The sequence below is a fragment of the Xenopus laevis genome, chromosome 4L, assembly GCF_017654675.1.
Source record: "Xenopus laevis strain J_2021 chromosome 4L, Xenopus_laevis_v10.1, whole genome shotgun sequence".
NCBI classification, from domain to species: domain Eukaryota; kingdom Metazoa; phylum Chordata; class Amphibia; order Anura; family Pipidae; genus Xenopus; species Xenopus laevis.
In genome coordinates, this window is record NC_054377.1 from 71,137,605 (window position 1) to 71,159,262 (window position 21,658).

At 37.0% G+C, this 21,658-nt stretch overlaps 1 protein-coding gene across 1 annotated transcript in view; it reads right to left on the bottom strand.

Moving 5' to 3' along the window:
- Positions 1–464: 464 nt before the first annotated feature.
- clca2.L (chloride channel accessory 2 L homeolog) overlaps positions 465–21,658 on the bottom strand; it is a 32,553-nt gene continuing 11,359 nt past the window's right edge. Inside the window, exons 4-14 of the mRNA XM_041590285.1 lie at positions 20,747–20,855; positions 19,549–19,726; positions 17,225–17,449; positions 15,321–15,548; positions 13,230–13,410; positions 13,023–13,129; positions 8,845–9,066; positions 8,403–8,673; positions 5,742–5,906; positions 4,710–4,943; positions 465–1,015 (exon numbers count right to left, since the gene is read on the bottom strand). Of these exons, the coding sequence (XP_041446219.1) occupies positions 717–1,015; positions 4,710–4,943; positions 5,742–5,906; positions 8,403–8,673; positions 8,845–9,066; positions 13,023–13,129; positions 13,230–13,410; positions 15,321–15,548; positions 17,225–17,449; positions 19,549–19,726; positions 20,747–20,855 (2,219 nt within the window). The 3' untranslated portion in view covers positions 465–716. The remainder of the gene's footprint in view (positions 1,016–4,709; positions 4,944–5,741; positions 5,907–8,402; positions 8,674–8,844; positions 9,067–13,022; positions 13,130–13,229; positions 13,411–15,320; positions 15,549–17,224; positions 17,450–19,548; positions 19,727–20,746; positions 20,856–21,658) is intronic.

Below are 21,658 nucleotides of genomic sequence, written 5' to 3' on the forward strand. Positions count from 1 at the left end.
GCCCTTATTTGGCACCCTAAGGGACTTCTTCATGCTTGTGTTGCTCCCTAACTCTTTTTACATTTGAATGTGGCTCACGGGATAAAAAGGTTAGGGACCCTTGATGTAGATAGTGATATTCCGAGATGATCTGCAGTTGGTTTTTATTATTTATGGTTTTTGAGTTATTTAGCTTTTTATTCAGCAGCTCTCCAGTCAGTAATTTTATATAAATGATAAATACATTGTTTTAATAAAGGAATAACTACCAATCTCTAACTGCATTAGCAAATCAATTATGGTCAATAAATATCAGCTATTAATTGTTTTTATATCATATTAGTAATTAACTAATTCTATCTTTATATGTGTGTAATTGTTATCTCCAATTAGATTCACTAATGCTTACAAGTCCGATCTCACCCACTATACACTATATGTCACCATTTTAGAGAATGCCATTATCCATATGGCAAAATAAATTAGCATCAATTTGGCATGGCTAGACTAACTCTGTGACAGCTTACAAAGTGTGAAAAGTGTGATAAAAGGCATATATATATATATATATATATATATATATATATATATATATATATATATATATATATATATATATATATACACATACACACACAAAAAAGGAACATTAGAGAAGCTACTACACTTTAGAATATAATTTATTAACTTGTTAGGTGACACTTTGGTGTGGGTTTATGGGTATAAGTGGGTTATGATCAGTGCCCTGCGCTGCGTTTTTGCCTAGTGAATACAGTAGAAGCAGGGGATGAAGGAATTAAAATTACAGCTTGTGCAATATTAGACATGTCTGATGCTTTTGAAGTTTTATCAACGGCAACCAAGGCAAAATAAAAATTAGTGCCATTCCTAATAGATAAATCTGGTGGTATAAATTCAAAGGTTTCCCTTGATCCAGCAGACTGGGGCACAATGGAGATATTTACTAAAGAACAACTATTAAAGTTGTCTCTTAATTCACGGAGACTGCTGCTCATTCGGAGTTCATAGCTTGAAGCTGTAACAAATTGGGAAAATGATTTCATGAACAAGTAAATATATCAACACAGTATGACATTTACTTTTTGCAAATAATGCAGATTGTTATAGACAAATTGCGAAGAAGCACGCACTTCAGGCGATGTTGTTAAAAGCCTTTATTGAAAAACAAGCTCCTTTTGTTTTAGTTGTTTTTGAATAAAGGCTTTTAACGACATTGGCTGGCTCCTGGAGTGCGTGTTTCTTTGCAATTTGTTGATATTACCCAGCTACGCGTTCAGGGCGCTGCACCCAGGCCACCTGACATCATCGGTGAGTTTGGAAGCTATTTCATGTGATTGCTGTGAATATTTATTGTATACACCCGAATACGATAGACCAGGTGTTTGTACACCTGGGTCCCACTCTGTACCGGATAAGCCAGAATTTGTGCATTATTGACTTTTGGGGATTGAGCAGCTGTTTTTTCTTTTGTAGATTGTTATAGACTCTACAATGAAATATAATTCCCCTTTAAACTTCTAGTGAATGAATGGGAAGGGTTGAATAATTTGGAACTGGATACTATACTGAAGAAATCCCCTTTGAAAGCTGCATAAAGATACTGAGACTTGTATGTCTTTAATAACTGATTGTTCTTCATTTCAATTTACCCCATAAGTTTTGTTTTTGTGCTGCCACCTACCTCCAAAATTGCCTGCCCAGTTTTCCTAATATTAAAAATAGACAGGCAGTTTTGACCCAGGCAGCCATTCCAAAAACAGGGCTGTCCTGGTCAAAACCGGACGGTGTCATCCTTAATGCCAAATGATCAGATAATGTGCAATTTACTATTCGCAGAGATAGCCAAATATTACTGAATACCCTCTCAACTGCCATATCTGAGTGAAAGTTAGAGGTAGCTGTGTCTTATCTCACAGCGGAACGTATTAATGCCCCTTCCACCCTCACCATTGAGATAGCTACTTATCAGTTTTATCCTGTCATTTTTATACAGTATTTTTATGACTGAAGGCACACAGAATGTTTTTTGCTGCAAGGGGCACTGCGCTAATGAAGCTAGTTGAAAAACTCGCATCAGGCGGCAGCACCGACCAGGTTACTAGGGGCGGCAAAAAAAAATGTTTTTTTACACCAGAAATTAGGCTTTTTAGAGACAGCGCAACTGCGTTTTCTGCACTAGAGATGTGGCCCCCCAGACCTACGGCACAGAAAGGTAAGCACTTGGGTACGAGGGGGGGGCGGGATTGCAGGAGTCACCTCAGGCAGCTCATGCATTAGAAATGGCGCAGTTTGTTGCCTGTGGTTTTTTTTGGCTTCCATGTGAATCGCCAGCAGTATATTGATTGGTGTTCATGTAAATCGCTAGCAGTAAAATATTTGTATCAAATGTACACGAAGATTAAGAAGACAATTTCCAGTGCTTATGTGATACAAATGTTTTGCGACTAGTGAGTCACACTTACACCAATGAAAAGGTATATTTGTTTGTCCCAGAGAAAATTTAGAGCACATGACGATATATCCCATAACAACAAGTTTGCAAATGCTCGGTCTAACCCATGCTGTAGCATTGACCAGCTGCTGTTTATTACAACACTCACACTAACTTAAACTCTGGAGAGAGAAAACTTCCAGGCCTCAAATTCAGACTGTATTTTGTAAATCCATTTTACAAAAATTGAGGCATTAGAACCACATTTGACCACAATATGTAAGCTCATGTGGCTCATCAGGGCGCCTCATTATACACTACACTAAAGGGGTTATTTATCAAAGGTTGAGTTTTAGAGGTAGTTCTAGAGTTTTTCTTATACTTAGAATAAACTCACAAATCAAATGTATTGTGATTTATGAAAAAACTCAAATGCTTAAATGAGAAAAACTTGAATCAGTGAATTTGGGGTGGAAAACTCGGAGTGATCGAGTTTTCAGCAAAAAGAAACTCGAATCATTTGAATTAATCAAGTTTTCGAGTGAAACCCAACAAAACAACCCATCATGAAGGCTATTAACATCTTCGAATAGTTCAAGGGACCTCTGCCATTGACTTCTACATGACCTGGACAGGTTTTAGATTCATATTTTTGGATTCAAGCTATTTCCAGTTTCGGGGTATAATAAATCTCAAAAAAATGTGAGTTTAAAAAAAAAAAAATTTTAGTTTTTTTTTTAACCCAAAAATGTTAGTTTTAACTGAAAAATACCCTTGAAAATTTGAATTTTTTCAGCTAAAAATCAACCTTTAATAAAAAACCTCCTAAATGTTTACTAATTACTTAAGTGCATTTAAAATCCATTAAACAGATTCCTAACAGCAATGTGCATTATATGTGGCAAAATGGTGTTCATTTATCCTTTGTATTCAGAACCTATAGGAGCATTTTCATTCAATGAGCTCCCTGCAAGACGGTGCATTATGTGCCACTCAGTGGTGGAACCATGTTCACTTACCCTTTGCTTAGAAACTCTAGTGAGACCAGCAAGGAAGCTAATTTTCCCAGCTAATTTACTAAGATAGACCTGTCCCTGAATCCTTTTTACAGTATATGGCTGAGTGGCAGCTAGAAGCAATATTCGGCTGCAATATGTAAAAACTATGTAAAAATTGTGTGTTCTAACCCACTTTGTAGCTTGACCAGCTGCTATTTTTTACAGCGCTATCACCCTAAGGGGTAAATTTATTAAAGAGTGAAGTTCCGCCACTAGAGTGAAATTCCGCAGCTCTCAATTAATTTCTATGGGATTTTGAAAAGCGTATTTATCAATGGGTGAAAGTGAAAGTTCACCCTTTGATAAATACGCCTATAAAAATCCCATAGAAATTAATGGAGAGTGGCGGAATTTCACTCTAGTGGTGGAACTTCACTATTAACTTCACTCTTTGATAAATATACCCCTAAGAGTTGCACCACCGTTATTGAAAGCAATTACCATGGAGCATGAAAAACATCTATACTAACTCAAACAAGGCCCTGAGGGCAGAGGGGCATATTTATCAAAGAGTGAAACTAGGGCTCACCACAGTCTGCCAGAGTGAAAATCCACCACACTCTATTACATTCAATGGGATTTTTAGATGCATATTTATTAAAGAGCAAAGAACCTAGCCTGGTTAGGGTGAGACGAGCTAGAAAGGAGCCAAAAAGCCCTTCACGTACAAAACATGTAACATAAGGCCTTCTGAAAACAGAAGGTAATCACTTGCTTCGTGCCATATACACAGCACTGCCTTAATACCAAAAATGAAAGTTTAACTCTCACATAAGGCATTATGGGCAGAGACATGTAAATCACTCATTTATGTCCCTGTGACCAACTATACACCCAGAACCGCTGCTTTTATAGAACAGATACAGTCTAATAGTTCAGAGCCATATATCCAAACTTGCAGCCTGTTTTAATCTAGTTAGATCTCCTCAGTGCAAGATATTGGAACATGACTCCTTTTGATAAATATATCCCTACAAATCCCATATAAATGAAGAGAGAATGGCAGCCTTTTTTCTGGAGACAAACTTTAGTATGTGTGTTCTATTGGTGGGCGTATGGCAGTCAGTGAGGGCAAGAGTCGGGGTATTTCTGAAAAGTGCCTCTGTATGAGAAGCAAATTATACCAAGCTTTCTTTTAGTTCTGTAGAGCAAATCACTTCTGTCACATGACTATAATGTATACATCCCTTTCCTGCCTAAGATTCACAGTTGTTTCATACCTTTGCCTTGGTCCAGATCATCCCCAGTTGCTGTCCAAGTTAATACAAAGTTATCTTTTTCTATCTTTGCCTCCAAGTCTGTTATCTTGCAGGGTTTATAGTTGTCCTGTGCAGCATCTTTGTACGCATTAGATATCGTAAAGGAGCCACTTGTAGCTATCCTGGTAAATGATCCCAGAACTAACTGCGCATCATCATTCTGTATAGGCCTTTCAGGGTTCAAATATATCTTACCTGTAATATAAACATTTACTGTAATACCTAGTGGAATTTTAGAGCACTACTTTTATATTTACATTACATTACATGAATATTTAAAGGTTATAGCCCCTGTTGTGTTTAAGTAGGGAAGTGTTATCACTTTGTTAAAGAAGAAGCAGAGCTGTTTATTATGTATAATATAATTAGGTTCCTCCACCCCATACCAATCTCCTGAAATCCCAGACTACTGTATTTTCCCCCGACCCAGCATGTTAATGATAATAAGTGCTGTGTAAAGCCATGTGCAATTATTATGTCCACAACATATTAATCCAGGGGAATGGATTTATGCCTGCATTTGCACAAGGCTTTATGTCGCACTTAATGCTATCATTATAACATACAGTAACTAGCTTTATAATTGTAGGATTATGAGATTTATGTGGAGTAATTTACATAAGAAAGCAAAGCAGCAGAGAGCACTCTATAGTTTTGAAATATGTTTTTGTAAATAGTACAAAAAGAATTTACGCAGAAGTTATGTAAACAAGAAATCTTTTTTTGGGATGACGGTATCTCTTTAATCAGTTCATAGGGTCAAGTCACATCTGCATAAAAGGAATTGACAAAGGTCTTGGATGCAGGTACTAGAGCACTAAGGATGTTTGTTTACTAAGCACTTTTATTTGGGGCTTTGCACCCCTGTTATGATCTTAAATTATTAGATAATGTGAGTAGGCTAGGGACTAAGGGAAAAATATTATACATGTTTTTATATTTTTTGTTGAATGGATTATTTAATAAGGAACATACAAAAGAATCATGACTTACTATCTTCCACATAGCCTGGTAGATAAAGCACATTATTCCTGACTGGTAGGAGTCTGGTTTCAATTGCTTTTCCCTCGGCACGTACTTTTATTTTATATCTTCCACTTCGGGTGAAATTAAAGAAATACTTTGAGTATATGCCATCATTTTTCACAATATCGGCCCCTAGAATGGAGCAAAGGAAAATTAATGCTCCCTCAAATACTACTAAGATATCCTATACATTTTATTCACATATATTGTTTTGTCATTAACACAAGACTATGTTAATTTCTTCATTCACAAATAACAAAAGCGTTTTTCATAAATTCTTCCCTTACTCAACATTAATTAAAGAGGAGAATTCCTTCTTGTTCAACACAGGGGTATACTGAAATGAATAGGGATTCTGCTGAACATACTTTTTGCCCACTGTTTTAATCGTAATAATTCTATTGTTGTCTTTTCAGCTAAATAGGACAAACAGTGAAATGTAAGTGACTTCATGTTTGGCCCTTTTGGGGGTAGATAATAAGATTACAAGTGCACAGATATTTCCTCTGCATAAAGAGCTTCTGCTAACAACAGTCACAAGGGTGATTTGTTTTTGTAAGTAAAAACCATAGGCACAAAAGCATGTTCAGCACAATCCCTATTCATTAAACTCATGTTGAATAAGAGGAATAGTGCTCATTTAGTAAAGAGAAACACAAAGTTACAGACTTGACATCTATTTGTTGTTACATTCTCTGTAATACTCCCTGACCATTGGAACCCAAGTCTCTTTCTTTTTTTTGGGGATGGATGAAAGATCCACAGCAAGGATACTTCTTAAATAACAACTTTCAAATAGTCGTTTAGGCTAATCATGAGGTCATTTCTCTGCTGGGGTTTTTGGACTGGAGGTGGAACACCTGAAGCCTGAATGACAACTGCCTGTCCACTTTCACCGCCCTAGTCTAACAGCCATGGGAGAATAAACCATAATTGCAAAATGGGGGAAAAAATTTAAAGTAATCATTCAGTTTTTTATATAGGACTTGTAAATGTTGAGCTGCAATTTCTGCAATTTCTTAGGGAATGCTTCAGTCAAAGGTCATAGCAGATTGTGGGTCCCCTGTTTTGGTGGACCCTGCTCAGGGTCCTTTTGCCCATTTATTTAAATGTACAGTAATTAAAACTCCTGTACCATTTCTTTAAAAATCATGTTACTCTTCAGTAACACCCCTGATCTATCTTTCTGCATTCAGAAGGCGGCAGGGTCATATTTTGACGGTTAGGTCAAATATATTAGTGTTTTGCCCAAACAATGTATTAGAGCATTCTTTCAAAATAACCTACTCTGACACCAAGCTATATGTATAGAGATAGATTTTGCCTTTAAATACCTCAGCCTGACTCCCTGGCAGTGGCCATTTGTCTGTTCACTTTACTTACTATATTGCTTGTCTGCCTGGCTGGTTATTTCCCCCAGCTATTGCTCATTGCTTCTCCCAGTGGGTTCCATTCCTGATGACCATACTCTCCTTCTCGCGGAGCATGAGTTGGGCCCACAGCTAAGAGTATGTGCAGCAATATCCCTTATACCTTGCCTGAACTTAAAGGGATAATGTCATGGGAAAACATGTTTTTTTCAAAACGCATCAGTTAATAGTGCTGCTCCAGCAGAATTCTGCACTGAAATCCATTTTTCAAAAGAGCAAACAGATTTTTTTTTATATTCAATTTTGAAATCTGATATGGGGCTAGACATATTGTCAATTTCCCAGCTGCCTCCAGTCATGTGACTTGTGCTCTGATAAACTTCAATCACTCTTTACTGCAAGTTGGAGTGATATCACCCCCTCCCTTCCCCCCCCCCCCAGCGGCCTAACAACAGAACAATGGGAAGGTAACCAGATAACAGCTCCCTAACACAAGATAACAACTGCCTGGTAGATCTAAGAACAACACTCAATAGTAAAAAGCCAAGTCCCACTGAGACTGATTCAGTTACATTAAGTTGGAAAAATAACAGCCTGCCAGAAAGTAATTCCATCCTAAAGTGCAGGCACAAGTCACATGACTGGGGCTGCTGGGAAACTGACAAAATGTCTAGCCCCATGTCAGATTTCAAAATTGAATATAAAAAAATCCCTTTTGAGAAATGGATTTCAGTGCAGAATTCTGCTGGAGCAGCACTATTAACTGATGTGTTTTGGAAAAAACATGTTTTTCCATGACAGATCTGACCTGCCTACCTGCTTTATAATCTGCCTGTGCTGCAATAAAGCTTATTTAAATTTTCATGTATTACTTCTGCCTTTCAGATCATCTTTTTTTCTCCTTTGTCCATACTTCAAACAGTGTAACCAGTGGTCCCTGATACATTGCTGTGGTTCCTGGTTGTTACAGAGACATATAAGAGTATACATTTTTAAAGATATAATATATTAATATAGATTACAGAGTTTAAATATTGTGTAAAATGAACTATATATAAAAATATCAAGAAGTTCACAGCAAGTGGTGCACTGACATTTAAGGTGAACAATACTAGAGGTCAGTTAATAATATGATTGACAAAACAATCCAACTGTGTTTAATATTTAAAGGAATTTTAGCAGACTTGTGGTATGGAGATGCAAATTATGGAGATATCTGCTTGAACAGCGCCTGTGCTTTTCTTATAGAAGGAGTTACCTGCTCCGTTGTCAAAGAGTTCAAGTGTTGAGGATTTTCCACTTTCATGGTCTATGAATGCTGTTACTTTGGCTCCATTCACAGGCAGTAAACCATGATTTAATGATGCATAGACTACAACTGCATTTGGATATTTGCTTGTTTCATTTTTCACAAACACAGTTACAGTAAGAGGAGGGATAGTTTCATTGGCAGCCTTGGAGGTCACAATGACACCTATTGCTTGAGATGAATGTATATGATTGCAAATACTGTAAGACCAAGGTCCACTCTACAAACAGAAAAATAACATTATGAAATGGTACAAACTATTTTAATCCAGTTCAAAAAATATACATATTTTTCCTAGTTAAGAGTATTTTCTAGCACAAATATATGTATAATACAGTATAATATGTCATGCTTTTGTTTAGATAAACATAAAAAATATCAAATTCCTTACTTCAGCTGTGCCTGGGATCTGAAGCCTAGACAACGTTGAATTGGAGTTACTGGTGAATTGTTCGCCAGTAAATATTTTTCCCTGGGGGTCTTTCAGATTGATGGCTGGTTCTGAAGTCTGCCAAGTGACTACAAAAAATGTTCCATTCCCCACTGTTTCATCAACAAAAACGGTTCCATTCAAACACTCATTTGGCTCCACATACGAGTTTGTGCTTTCTAGCTGTCGAAAGAAAAAGTTAGAAAGGAAAACACTGTAATCAGTCACACTGTGTGCATTTTTAAAAGATTCTATTTTCTTGTTTTCTTATTCCTTCTTGCACAAAATCTCATGAACCTGGATTTCAATGAAAGCATTGAAAAAAATCTGCACTCCGTGATCAGATAAAGACAAGGTCAGTGAAGGGGACAACGAACCGACTGCTACTGGAACCTTTGGATTTCGTCTGACCAACAATGCCTAGCATTCCGGATCCGGGGAACTTGCACAAAGAAACACCAACGAGTGGATCAGAATAACAAGTTCCGTTTATTGAAGGTCAAACATAGGCTTATATAGGTTATAAGTAAAGACGTCCCAATATAGTGACGCATCAGCATAGTTATTAGCATAGTATATGTCTGTAATAGTTATATCCTTCAGGATGGACAAGATAGAAAAGAGACAAATATGTGCATGCGCGTTAGCTAAGATATTTTGTCTGAAGCAAGCTGATAATATTGTTTTTAGTACATGATGATACTTATGCAAGGTTATCTAAGAAGAGACAGTACAGGGTCGTACAGAAAAACAAGTACAGAGGCCTACAAGGGTCGGCAGGTAGGCATGTTAACCCTTCAGTCAGGTGCTCTACAATGGACCCAAGAAGCGAGCATATTGATACAATTTATTAAAGGGGACCTGTCGCCCTAAGAAATAATTCCAATTTATATTTTATCATGTTAGTTGAGCAAAATAAAACTTACTTAGACTACATTTATTATTTAAATTTTGTTTCCTTTTTGGAATTACACAATCACAGCACGCAGGCAGGAGCCATTTTGTGGACACTGTTATTAAAGGAAAACTATACCCCCCAAACAATGTAGGTCTCTATAAAAAGATATTGCATAAAACAGCTCATATGTAAAATCCTGCTTCATGTAAATAAACCATTTCATGATAATATACTTTTCTAGTAGTATGGTAATCAAAATTGCCATTTTAAAAAATAAGGACAGCCCCCTGGGATCATAGGATTCACTGTACTCACAAACAAACCAACAAACCATACATGTTAGGTCACATGAGCCAATTAACAGACAGAGTTGTGTCTTTTGCTTCCACACTTCTTCCTGTTACAGTTAGAGTTGAAGTATTTCTGGTCAGGTGATCTCTGAGACAGCACAGAGACCATCACAAAATGGTGGCTCAAGGCAAGAGATGTAAAAGGGCAAGATTTACTTAAATATATATTCCAGTTTGGTAAGATTCTTTAATATGCCACTTAATATGATATGAACTATCTGTTGCTTAAGTGTTCATTTTGGGGGTATAGTTTTCCTTAAAGACACCCCAAAATCTTGTGTATGCACCAGAAAAGGGGACCTAATGCCCATACACATTGCTCTACACAATTATATAGTGTGAGGAGGGAGGGGGAATGTGGGGAGGGCAGTGATATCTAGGATGTGCTGAACGGAAAGTGAAAGTAATTGACTGCCCCACCTCAATGCCTCATGCATAGAGGCGGGGCAGGTAATATTTGATTGACAGCTCAGATATTTAAATACCTTTAAAACAGGTATGGATCGTTACAAGGAGATGGCTGGCGTAAGATTTGGGCATCCACCAAAGGAGTCTCTGAAAATGTGGCGACTAAGGAGCTCTCTTATAAACTTCTTACTAGATGGTACATGACCCCACACAAAATTTCTGCTGTACTCTCCCCTTTGTGTTTCAGGGGTTGTCCTGACATTGGTACTTTGGTGCATGTTTGGTGGGATTGCCCTATTGCACAAGCTCACTGGATTAAAGTACATTTGTTGTTACAAGAGATGTTTTCGGTTTAATTTCCATTGAACCCCTGGGAACTGTTACATAACTCTCCGATCACGGATTTAAAGAAACGGTCCAGGCAGTTAACTAAGCATGTTCTTTCGGCTGCTAAATGGAGTTTGGCTATTGGTTGTCCCCAGCCATAGCATGGCAACAGACCTTTCACAAAATACAGGCTATCTATATCATGGAACAGCTTTCAGCTCGTGTTCAGGGAACCTTGGACAGATTTTCGGAAATTTGGGCCCCGTGGATTGGCTATGTGGCAACCAAACAGCTTCTTTTATAGCATTGTATGCATAGTGGATCTGTGACAGATATTTTGTGTACATCATTGTGTTTTCTGTTGCATATGTTGGGGACCCTATTCTCTGAACTCTTTCTCTCTTTCCTATTCCTCTTTCTATCTGTTTTATTTTTTCTATAATTGGAGATTTTTGTGGCATTGTTTAATCTTGCGTTTGTTATGTGATAACTTATGCCATTTCTATTGTATTGCATACAATGTTCACGAGGCTTTATGTGCAACGATGTCCACTATGTAATTGTGCTCTATTTTACTTTGTTTACTTTTCTTTTTGTAAAACTAATAAAAATTCCTGAGTAAAAAAAAAAAACAGGTATGGATGCTTTAATAAAAAAAACTATTTGGGTTCCATGCTTAATTTGCAAATGACTTCTGTTATACAGCTTTTTATGTGTAAGTGACAAGTCCAATTTAAGATATGGCATCCGAACAAGCTCCTACACTTCCACAAGTTTGCCATTGAATCCATCCTGCATCTTTTGATAAATGGTGAGCAACTGCTCCTGTGGTTCCTGGGGGACCCGTGAGCTACTGCCACCCAGTACTTGCCAATTGCTCCAGGGTTCCCACAGTGTCCTACATCAATAACCATAAGAGACCACTAACCAGTATATTAGTTGCAAACACCATTTTGAACACAATCTCCAAAAGTGACATCACCTATCTGAAAATTCTAGATGCAACTTGCACCAGATTTACATCAAACACAAGTGCAAATATGTTGGTTTTGGCACATTGGGTACGTTTACATTGATCGTGAATGTGGTTATGCTGAAATTATAGGAAAAATGCTGGTATGTGGGTAGAATTGCACTTTGCACACTGTACTTGCACTTAAATGACCCCTAAAGACTTATTAGCACTCATTAACAAAATAGCATACTCAAGAATCTATTACTCTGCATATCTCAAGATCCTTGTGCTCTTAAAGAGGTACTGACACCAGAAACATGTGTTTGAATACTATCTCTAATTGTGCCATAAAAGTTTTTGCAGATGCTTTTACATTACCCATTTTCCTCTACGAGGAGGCTGCCATATTTAAGCTTCAGTAGTTTGTTAGCATTATAAATTCTAACTGACATATTGAGAAGGGATGGTCAGGTTTGGGAACTTCAAGTAATAATTAATTACAAAAACAGACCGACCTATCAATGAAAAACGATCAACATGAACTATAGGTAACTTTTAATGTACATTCATATTTTGAAGAATTATTTTTTAGTTTCAGTATCACTTTAAAGAAGAAGTAAATGTGCAATTAATCAATCTGTGGGGCTCATTTATCAACACTGGGCAAATTTGCCCATGGGCAGTTACCTATAGCAACCAATCGGTGATTAGCTTTTTAAAGCCAGCCGCAAGTAGAAGAATGAATGCAGCAATTTGATTGGTTGCCATGGGTTACTGCCCATGGGCAAATTTGCCCAGTGTTGATAAATGACCCCCACTGGGTGCTAAAAGATTAGCAACCCTCCCCCCCTGTGATTATAATTCGTTATCGTTGTCATCTTCTTTCACGTTTTCTTCTCTTTATTCCAGTCAAGGTGCACAGTAAAGTGAAAAGCTGAACTGTGAAACAAAATCTGGTTTTCCCTCTACTGCGCATATGCACTGACCCAGGCCTGAAGAGAAAACCAAAGATGCAGAGGAAGACTGTGATGTAGCGATGCTCCTACAGAAATACCCCCGGCCAGTGCAGTATTCATAAAACAGGAGTACATGCCCAGGGTGTCGGGATAATGTCAACGTACACTATTGTGAACATATTTAAAAATATTTAATAAAGATCCAAAAGAAAATCAATAAATAAAATGAGTAGTATTTAAGATACCTGAATGGGTTTCTGAAAACTATTCCCACTTTGAGCCGACATGCTAGCGAAAGCATCAATCAGATCATTTGCATCTATTTTATCTGTTGCAAAATATTTCAATCCACCTGAAAAATAGCAATCGCTGATATAATATTTGCATTTCCAGTCATATATTAATATTTGCTAAAATGACTAATTTATAAGCACAATTACCATAAATCTTACCTGTCATATCAGCGATTAGGTCGAGTTTCTGCATTGCTTCTTCTCCCAGAGTGATGACATGGAGGACTGATCCACTGGCATTTATTGTATCAATGCACTCATTATTCATGAGACTGACTTCTTCATCTGTGATTAATATTATCTCAGTCCCATAAGTTGAGCCATACAGTTTCTGGTTAACCTGAGCCCATTCAAATATTTAAAGTTAAGGGGACATTTTATATGAATTATTATTAAAACATAAACAAATTTTGTGTTTTGAAACAATGCGGAATGCTTTATCATGTATTGTAGGGGAAAGTTTGATTTAGTAAGAGTAAACACAATTTAGAAACACTTATTTCTAAGAGGTAGTTCCTGGTAGGTGTGGCAACTTGCATCTCCTTTTTTTCACACTTTCATGCTTTACCCTAATCTATGGTTTACTCTATGTTTCTGCACAGGTCCGTTGAGCAGACAGTGTCCAAACCTGCAACCCACTGACCCACTATGCTCATTCCCTCTCCCCACTGCCCAGCCCTATGGACAAGGTGTTAATGTCTAACTGGCCCTGGAAAGTAAACCTCACACAGATTTTTCAACTAGGGTAAGTGGAGGCATGAGAGCTTACAATCTAGTTGGGTACCCAGACAGGGTACATGTGGGCCACCTGAACAGTAAGGAGATTGGGTACTGTCCTGAATCTGGCCACTCTGTGGTTATTCTGCAGATACCTGACCCCATGCAGGACTCTAGCCTGTGACAAACACTGGTTCTGTCATATGAGACCGCATAGGAAAGCAATAGCAAGCGTCTTTAGTAAGTGTCATGAATGTTGTTTCATTCACCTCTATGTCCACAGCCTAAATTGCTTTTAAACCTGCAGAAGTGTAAACATATTCTAAAACAGAGAATCTGAGACTCCCTTAATGCTGTATTATGTTTTTTCCTTTATGATTGTTTTTAAAATCCATAAAACAGGGGAAAAAAATAGTTTTTAAAAAGAAAGTAAGTGTAAGGCTAGATAGTGGTTCATTGACACTCACACCTTCTGTCTGACACTCACATCCTTTTATTTTGGCGCTGGCGTGTGACTTCATTGCGCACATCGCGAATTTAAAATATTTAAAGGGCCCTCGACCCACTACTCATTCCCAACATAGGTCTATTTTCATGGTTCCTGAGTGCTATTTCTTGTTAGTCTTGCCTGTCCCTGACCATTCCTAGTTTGCTGCCTGTCCTGACCTTGGCCTGTGATCTCAACTACTCTCTTGTCTTCTGATTTGGTCCTGCTCCAGCTTGTCCCATAACCACGCTCCTTGTTCCTCCTGCTAACGCTTGATTCCCGTGTCTGCCCAGAACTCTCTCCCTGGTCCTCTCACTATAATACCTGGCAGCATCCGAATAGTGAAGGGCTTCTCCTGAAGTGAAAGGCACAGTTATAGGCGGAAGAGTGAGCAGAGGCCAGGACCTTGGGGTTTGTTCTGGGTTTTGGATTCCTTATTTAACAGTAAGTAGAGAAACCACTTGAGCCCAAAATGATTGACGGTGGGATGATTGGTAAAATATTACATCAGTTCCTTTTTCCAAAATCAGTCATTAGTTGGATGATTTTTAAATTTTTGGTAGTGTGGAACACTCTGATCCTTTTGAAACTGGCCAAAATGTAAGTTAGATGTAAATAATTTTTTGTCCTCACCAGCACTTCCAAAAGAATATCTAAGTAAATATCTAAATATGTTGGCACTCTGAAAACATGTCTATGGCACCGAATAGAGCTTTTAAAACTCAACATAAAAAAACTTTACAATCCCAGTCACTTAAAAGAGACTATTGTAAAATAATAAACCAGTTTATGACATGCCAACGAGATAGCATGAAAACATTTTTAAAGGTAAACGCTAACAAAACACTAACAAACAACAGAAAGAAATTAAAAAGTCATTAAAAACCTAAAAATCGAATAAGCCTTAAAAGATGCCTACTACATCAGCCTATCAGTTGCCTGTTATGAGTAACTGTATCATGTACACTAAAGGAAAGATTGAAAAGTGCCCTCACTTTGTTTGGGTAGTCAAAGGTCAGCAGATCAAAAACAAGTATTGAGCTTACCTCAAGAGCCCTTGTGATTCCTTCACAACTGTTTGATTCCCTATTTGTTGTAGAACGCGGAATATGTGATTTTAACTGTTCACGGTCCTTATCGCTGATTACTGGTTTTAGATGTGAAATTATGTATGCATAATTGGAGAACTCAACAATCCCAATATTAGACCCTCTTTCAATGATCTGACTAAGAAAGACATCAGCCGCCTGGAACACTCGCACAGTGCGATTATTCTGCAAGTTGAAAAGAATATTAGCCTCATAAGACAATAGCTACATATCAGAGCATAACTTTGGAGGATACGTAGATTTTAGTTGTAGGTAAGGTTTACAAACCTTTTGGCTACTGGGAACAAACCAGTGCAATTATAAGCTATGGCCCATAACATTTTATATAGAAATTAAGGTTGTTTAAAGAAGAAGGGCAATATAACATTGGTGGTCTTGCAAGCTGGCAAAAGTTTTTCTTGTAGATGACAGAAGCACTTGAACTGAGCAGAGAAGCATTAAGAGATGCTTACTTCATCAGTAACTTAAAGGGGTAGTTCACCTTTAAGTTAACTTTTAGTATGTTATAGAATGGTCAATTCTAAGTAACTTTTCAATTGACCTTCATTTTAAATTTTTTATAGTTTTTAAATTATTTGCCTTCTTCTTCTAAATCTTTCCAGCTTTCAAATGGGGGTCACTGACCCCATCTAAAAAACAAATGCTCTGTAAGGCTACATGTGTACTGTTATTGCTACTTCTTATTACTCATCTTTCTATTCAGGCCCTCTACTATTTATAGTCCAGTTTTTTTTATTCAAATGAATGCATGATTGCTAAAATTGCAAACAGGAGAGCAGCTGAATAAAAAGCTAAATAACTCCAAAGCCACAAACCAATTACAAATTGTCTTTGAATATCACTCTATACATCATGCTAAAAGTTAATTTTAAAGGGATACTGTCATGGAAAAAAAAAATGTTTCAAAATGAATCAGTTAATAGTGCTGCTCCAGCAGAATTCTGTGCTGAAATCCATTTCTCAAAAGAGCAAACAGATTTTTTTATATTCAATTTTGAAATCTGACATGGGACTAGACATATTATCAATTTCCCAGCTGCCCCAAGTCATGTGATTTGTGCTCTGATAAACTTTAATCACTCTTTACTGCTGTACTGCAAGTTGGAGTGATATCACCCCTCCCTTTCCCCCCCAGCAGCCAAACAAAAGAACAATGGGAAGGTAACCAGATAACAGCTCCCTAACAAAAGATAACAACTGCCTGGTAGATCTAAGAACAACACTCAATAGTAAAAGCCATGTCTCACTGAGCCACATTCAGTTACATTGAAAAGGAAAAATAGCAGCCTGCCGGAAAGCATTTGTGACACTCACATCCTTTTAGTGCAGGCACAAGTCACATGACCAGGGGCAGCTGGGAAATTGACAAAATGTCTAGCCCCATGTCAGATTTCAAAATAGAATTCTGCTGGAGCAGCACTATTAACTGATGCGTTTTGAAAAAAACATGTTTTCCGATGACAGGATCCCTTTAAGGTAAACAACCCAACTTTTTCCAATCTGTCTGTACACCTTGATGGAAGAGCAGGGGTACTCTTATTACACATTCCTGGCATTTCAACTGCACAGAGGCACAACAGCCCCACCAGCCCAATAAACAGTGACTGTCTATGGCACCTTATAGCAGCCCCTCTGGCATTTGCCAGAACCCACAGATTGCCAGTTGGTACTGCTACTAACTCAATAAAACAGAAATAACAATATAAGCAGCAAAAGTGTTCAGAAGAGCACTCTAAACAAGTTTACATTAATAGATATAGGTACATTGATATCCGCTTTAAGTGCTCTACATGAAGAAAGGTCAATACATTTTACAGAAACATAAGGTTTGAAATATTTACATTAGCCATAGTTCCTGAAACATCAAGTAGTAACGTGACCACCCGTTCCTTGTACTGCAGGAATGAGAAAGAAGGTTCCGGGTAATAGTTGCTTTCCATGGGATTTGTGGAAATAATGTCTGGTGATTTCCTAATGATGTCCCATGTACTTCTAGAGTTACATATTTTATTTTGTAGAGTTGGAGCTTCAATATTATGGTTGCTTTCATCACAGAACTGAGATACCTAAAACAGGACAATGTTTAACTTCAGAATAATATTTAGCCATTTATGCATTGCAAGGTAACCAATACGCTAAACGTTAAATAGATTTTACTGGTCTATTACAGTTAAGATAAACATTGTTAAATGAAATATCTTAGGTTTTAAATCCATACAGTGTTGGACTGGGCCAGAGATACAGGATAAAAACCGATGGGCCCCACCAGCCCAGACTCACTCCTCACCCTCCTGAGGCTAATGGCGCACCCCACCCCTGGCCTCCCTCAATTGTGGCCGTAAAGGGAAAAGTAAAGGTACACATGGGGGGGGGGCGTCAGCATGGGGGAGGACACAAATGAGACTGGGGGCCTGGCAGGTGTGGAGGGGGCCCTGACATTGCAACCTAAGTGTGCCCCAGAACCACAGTCCGACACTGAATCTATAGATATACAATAAACATACTGAATCTTATAAAGGAAGCAGTAACACTGGATATAATATATTATCCATTCTGGAAGTATAGGAAAAATACATTATATACATGTTCTATCTCTTTACAGGATATGAGAAAATATAGGTAGAATGCCATTTAGGTCCAGGTGCAATTGCCTCAATCACGTAAGAATTCCGAAGAAAAATACTCCATTGTGTGAAAAAAAACCATGCCAGTCGCTCTTAAATTATACTTCATTCACTGCACTTGCGACATAAATGTGCCCTCAAATATACATATATTTCAAAACAATCACATCTGACAGTTAACCTTAGAAAAAGTAAAAAAAAAATGAAAGCATAGTGGCCATTTATGCAGACGTTATTTTTTTTTTTTTAACTTTCGGATGAATATCTCTTCCAGGAGAATTTTTGTGTACTTCGACTAGGGAATAGTCCAAATTCGATTTGAAAAAAAATTGAAAATCCGAATATTGAAATTCATCTGTCTCTTTAAAAATTTGACTTTGAGTCAATTGGTGGACTTGGTGAAAAATCAAAGGTATTTTTGGAAAAACTTTGAATCAAATTCGATCGATTGCACTGTTACTTCGATTTGTACGATTCGAATTCGAATGAAAACTGTCTATTCAATGAGAAGCACAATGGCATTATAAAGGGGGGCAGTATAAAGAGGAATCGGCATATAAAGTATTATGTGAGTTAAACATTCATTAAGAAAGCCACAAACATATTTGGTCTTAGAACTGGATAGACATGAAATTCTCAGTTTATTCACCTTAAGCACTAGACTCAGGAAACATTTTATGCTGTTGTAACTGATTTTTCTATTTCTAGAATTTCAAAAATAGAAAGTCATAATCTTTTATGCTCAAAATGTAGACTAATTTCTCATGCAATAATGTTATTTTTAGACAAGGCACGGAGAATCTATTTTTGCAGCTGGCTTCCCTACTGTATACTTATCTTTTGAAACAAGTACAATTCTCATTCCTTAAAGGAACAGTAACACCAAAAAATAAGTGTTGTAAAAGAATAAAAATATGATGAACTATTGGCCTACACTAGTAAAACTGGTGTGCTTCCTACATAACTATTAACTACAGCTTGTATGAATGAGCTGCTGTGTAGCCATGGGGGCAGCCATTCAATCTGAAAAAGATAAAGCAGATAACAGAAAAGTTCTATAGCATACCATAATATTCTACAGAGCTTATCTGTTATCTGCTATGTAATCTTGAGCCCTTTCTTTTTATTCAGATTTGAATGGCTACCCCCATGGATTTATTTAAAAAGATGCACACTCACACCTCTCACTCTCCAAAAATTCAATTACGGTGCTTGGAATATAGAGAACAAAGTTACTCCAGCACACGTAAATGCAAAGGGGATAACCCCTGTTTAATGTCAAGCCAAAAAAGGACACCCCATGTATACACAGCTGTTTATACAGTATAATTATAGTAGTGATTCTGAATCAAACAGAATTGTTTTACCAGTATAGGGCAACAAGTATAGTATTATTTAATTTCTTTAAATCACTTTAAATTTTTGGTGTTACTGTTCCTTTAATATACTTTGGTACATCAAAAGGAAATACTAAACCTGGAAATAATAAACTTTGCAAAAAACCTCATTTTGATGAAATAGAAAAAAAGAATAATACTTACAGAAGGCAGTGCCTGCATGTGCATAATTGATTCCTGTGTGAGCTGGTTCTTTTTGGGGAAAAAGGCACATCCTTTTTCAAAAACATTTGTTTTAGGGTCAAATTTGCAAGGTCTTGCTACACATGACTCGCCTGTGCGTTTAGCCATCACATTATTTCCATTAATGTGAACTGAACACCTGACAACAAAAAAAAACAACTTTTAATTTGCTATAAATATTTCATTGAAATATATGTTCTCTTTAATGTTATCACATTTAGAGGCAGATTTATCAAAATGTTTAGAGCTTAATAAATAAAAACTCACCCACATTTTATTCATTCCTATGACATTTTTAGAATTGTATTTATCAATGGGTGAAAGTTAGAACTTATTATTTGATAAATACGGTTCTACAAATCCCATAGGAATGAATAGAACGTGGGTGAGTTTTTTGTTTGTTAAGCTTTAAACTCGAACTTTGATAAATCTGCTCCTTAAATGATAAGCACACCTTAAAAAATTGTTTATTTTAAATAATACAGTAACCTTTGCAAATGATGACTAAAAAAACATAATGTTCTGGGGAACAGTATACAGTATGTGGTGGCGGCACCAAAGTTCTATAAACTAAGCATCATTTGAGGTTTTGTGAATGGTCCTATCACAAACACAACAAAATTATATTGAGGGCATTCGGTGTTATGATTCACTATTATTGCACAGGAATTTAACAATTAAATGGATGTCTGTTTTTATGTGTTTGCTAACATCAGTGACAACACGTACAATGATTTTGTAGTTCTGCTAAAACATAAAAAAATATACACAGTGGTATGTTTCTTATTGATTTTTATGAGCAAGACAAAAATGAAACCATGCAGCAAACTCAATGCAAAGCCCAAATGTTATTCTGATTTTAGATATAATAAAGAAATTGTATCCCAGATCTATAGTTGGCTGAAAGTCTACCCCATAAGTGGACATATAAAGCCAGGCAACAGGACTGATTCCAATAATAATAGCCGTTTAGTATTATATATCAATATGTATCATATATGATTGATCTCTCAATAAAATCATAAGATCACTTGCACTCTGCTTTGGTTATATTTCCGTTTGCTCTTTGTTGTGTCCTGTCTGTTGTCAGGCTTCCATTCTATTTATAAAGAATACGTAAAACCTAAGGCAAATAGCTCAAAGACCACAACAGTATTACCTTGTTGCTTCTATTGTGAGATTTCCAGAAATATAATATGGTCTATCACTGTTGTATTCGTCAAATACCCCCCATCGTAGGTGAGCCCATTCATGGACAAATACTCTACCTGCAAATAAAATAAGTTGTCCTAAGATAAAATATATCTATTGTAAAATGGTTACAGTTGTACTGAGCCAGGTTTGGTTATTTTACTTCAATACAAGGGGGACAATAATTATAGAAACATATACTCCTCATCCACAACTCCCACAATCATTATGTTACTTTAAATTGAAAAGGTTTAATAGAGTTAAAGGAGATATTTACCTTTAATAACCCCTAAACCAACATTTGCTCAATGTACATACATTACCAATAAAAGATGGAAAATCGAATCCTTGATTGATTGCTTTGGAGCTCTGTTGTAATTCATGAGACTGGTAGTGATGTGTGGATCACAAAACCTATGACCCTCATCCAACCCTAACCCACCCTAGGGGACCCACACCCACTCAAGCCCCACTTGAGGTCTGAACCAGCTTGGTTCATAGGTTAACCCAGGTGTCTCACAGGGATACCCACACATCATTAGTGACTGGCTAACCAGCCTAACCAAGAGCATTGACAGTGGGAGCGATACAGCATTATCCATTTTAAATACAGTGAGTACATACACCCTGGGTGCTGATGTAATCACAGACAAATGTGAGGATCTGGAAGCTTTATGCAAAGCCACAACTCTCTATTTGGCTTCAGTGTATAGCCTTCGCTGAAAGGATGTTTTTTAAGTTAAAAAAAATTGTACTTTTGTAAAATCCCATTTTTGGCTATATGCATGTTATGCATCTTGACTTTGATCATGTTATATTATATTTGTAATCATTTTCATTCTTCTTGATCAACCCATAAATCTGGTAACCCTACCAAGTA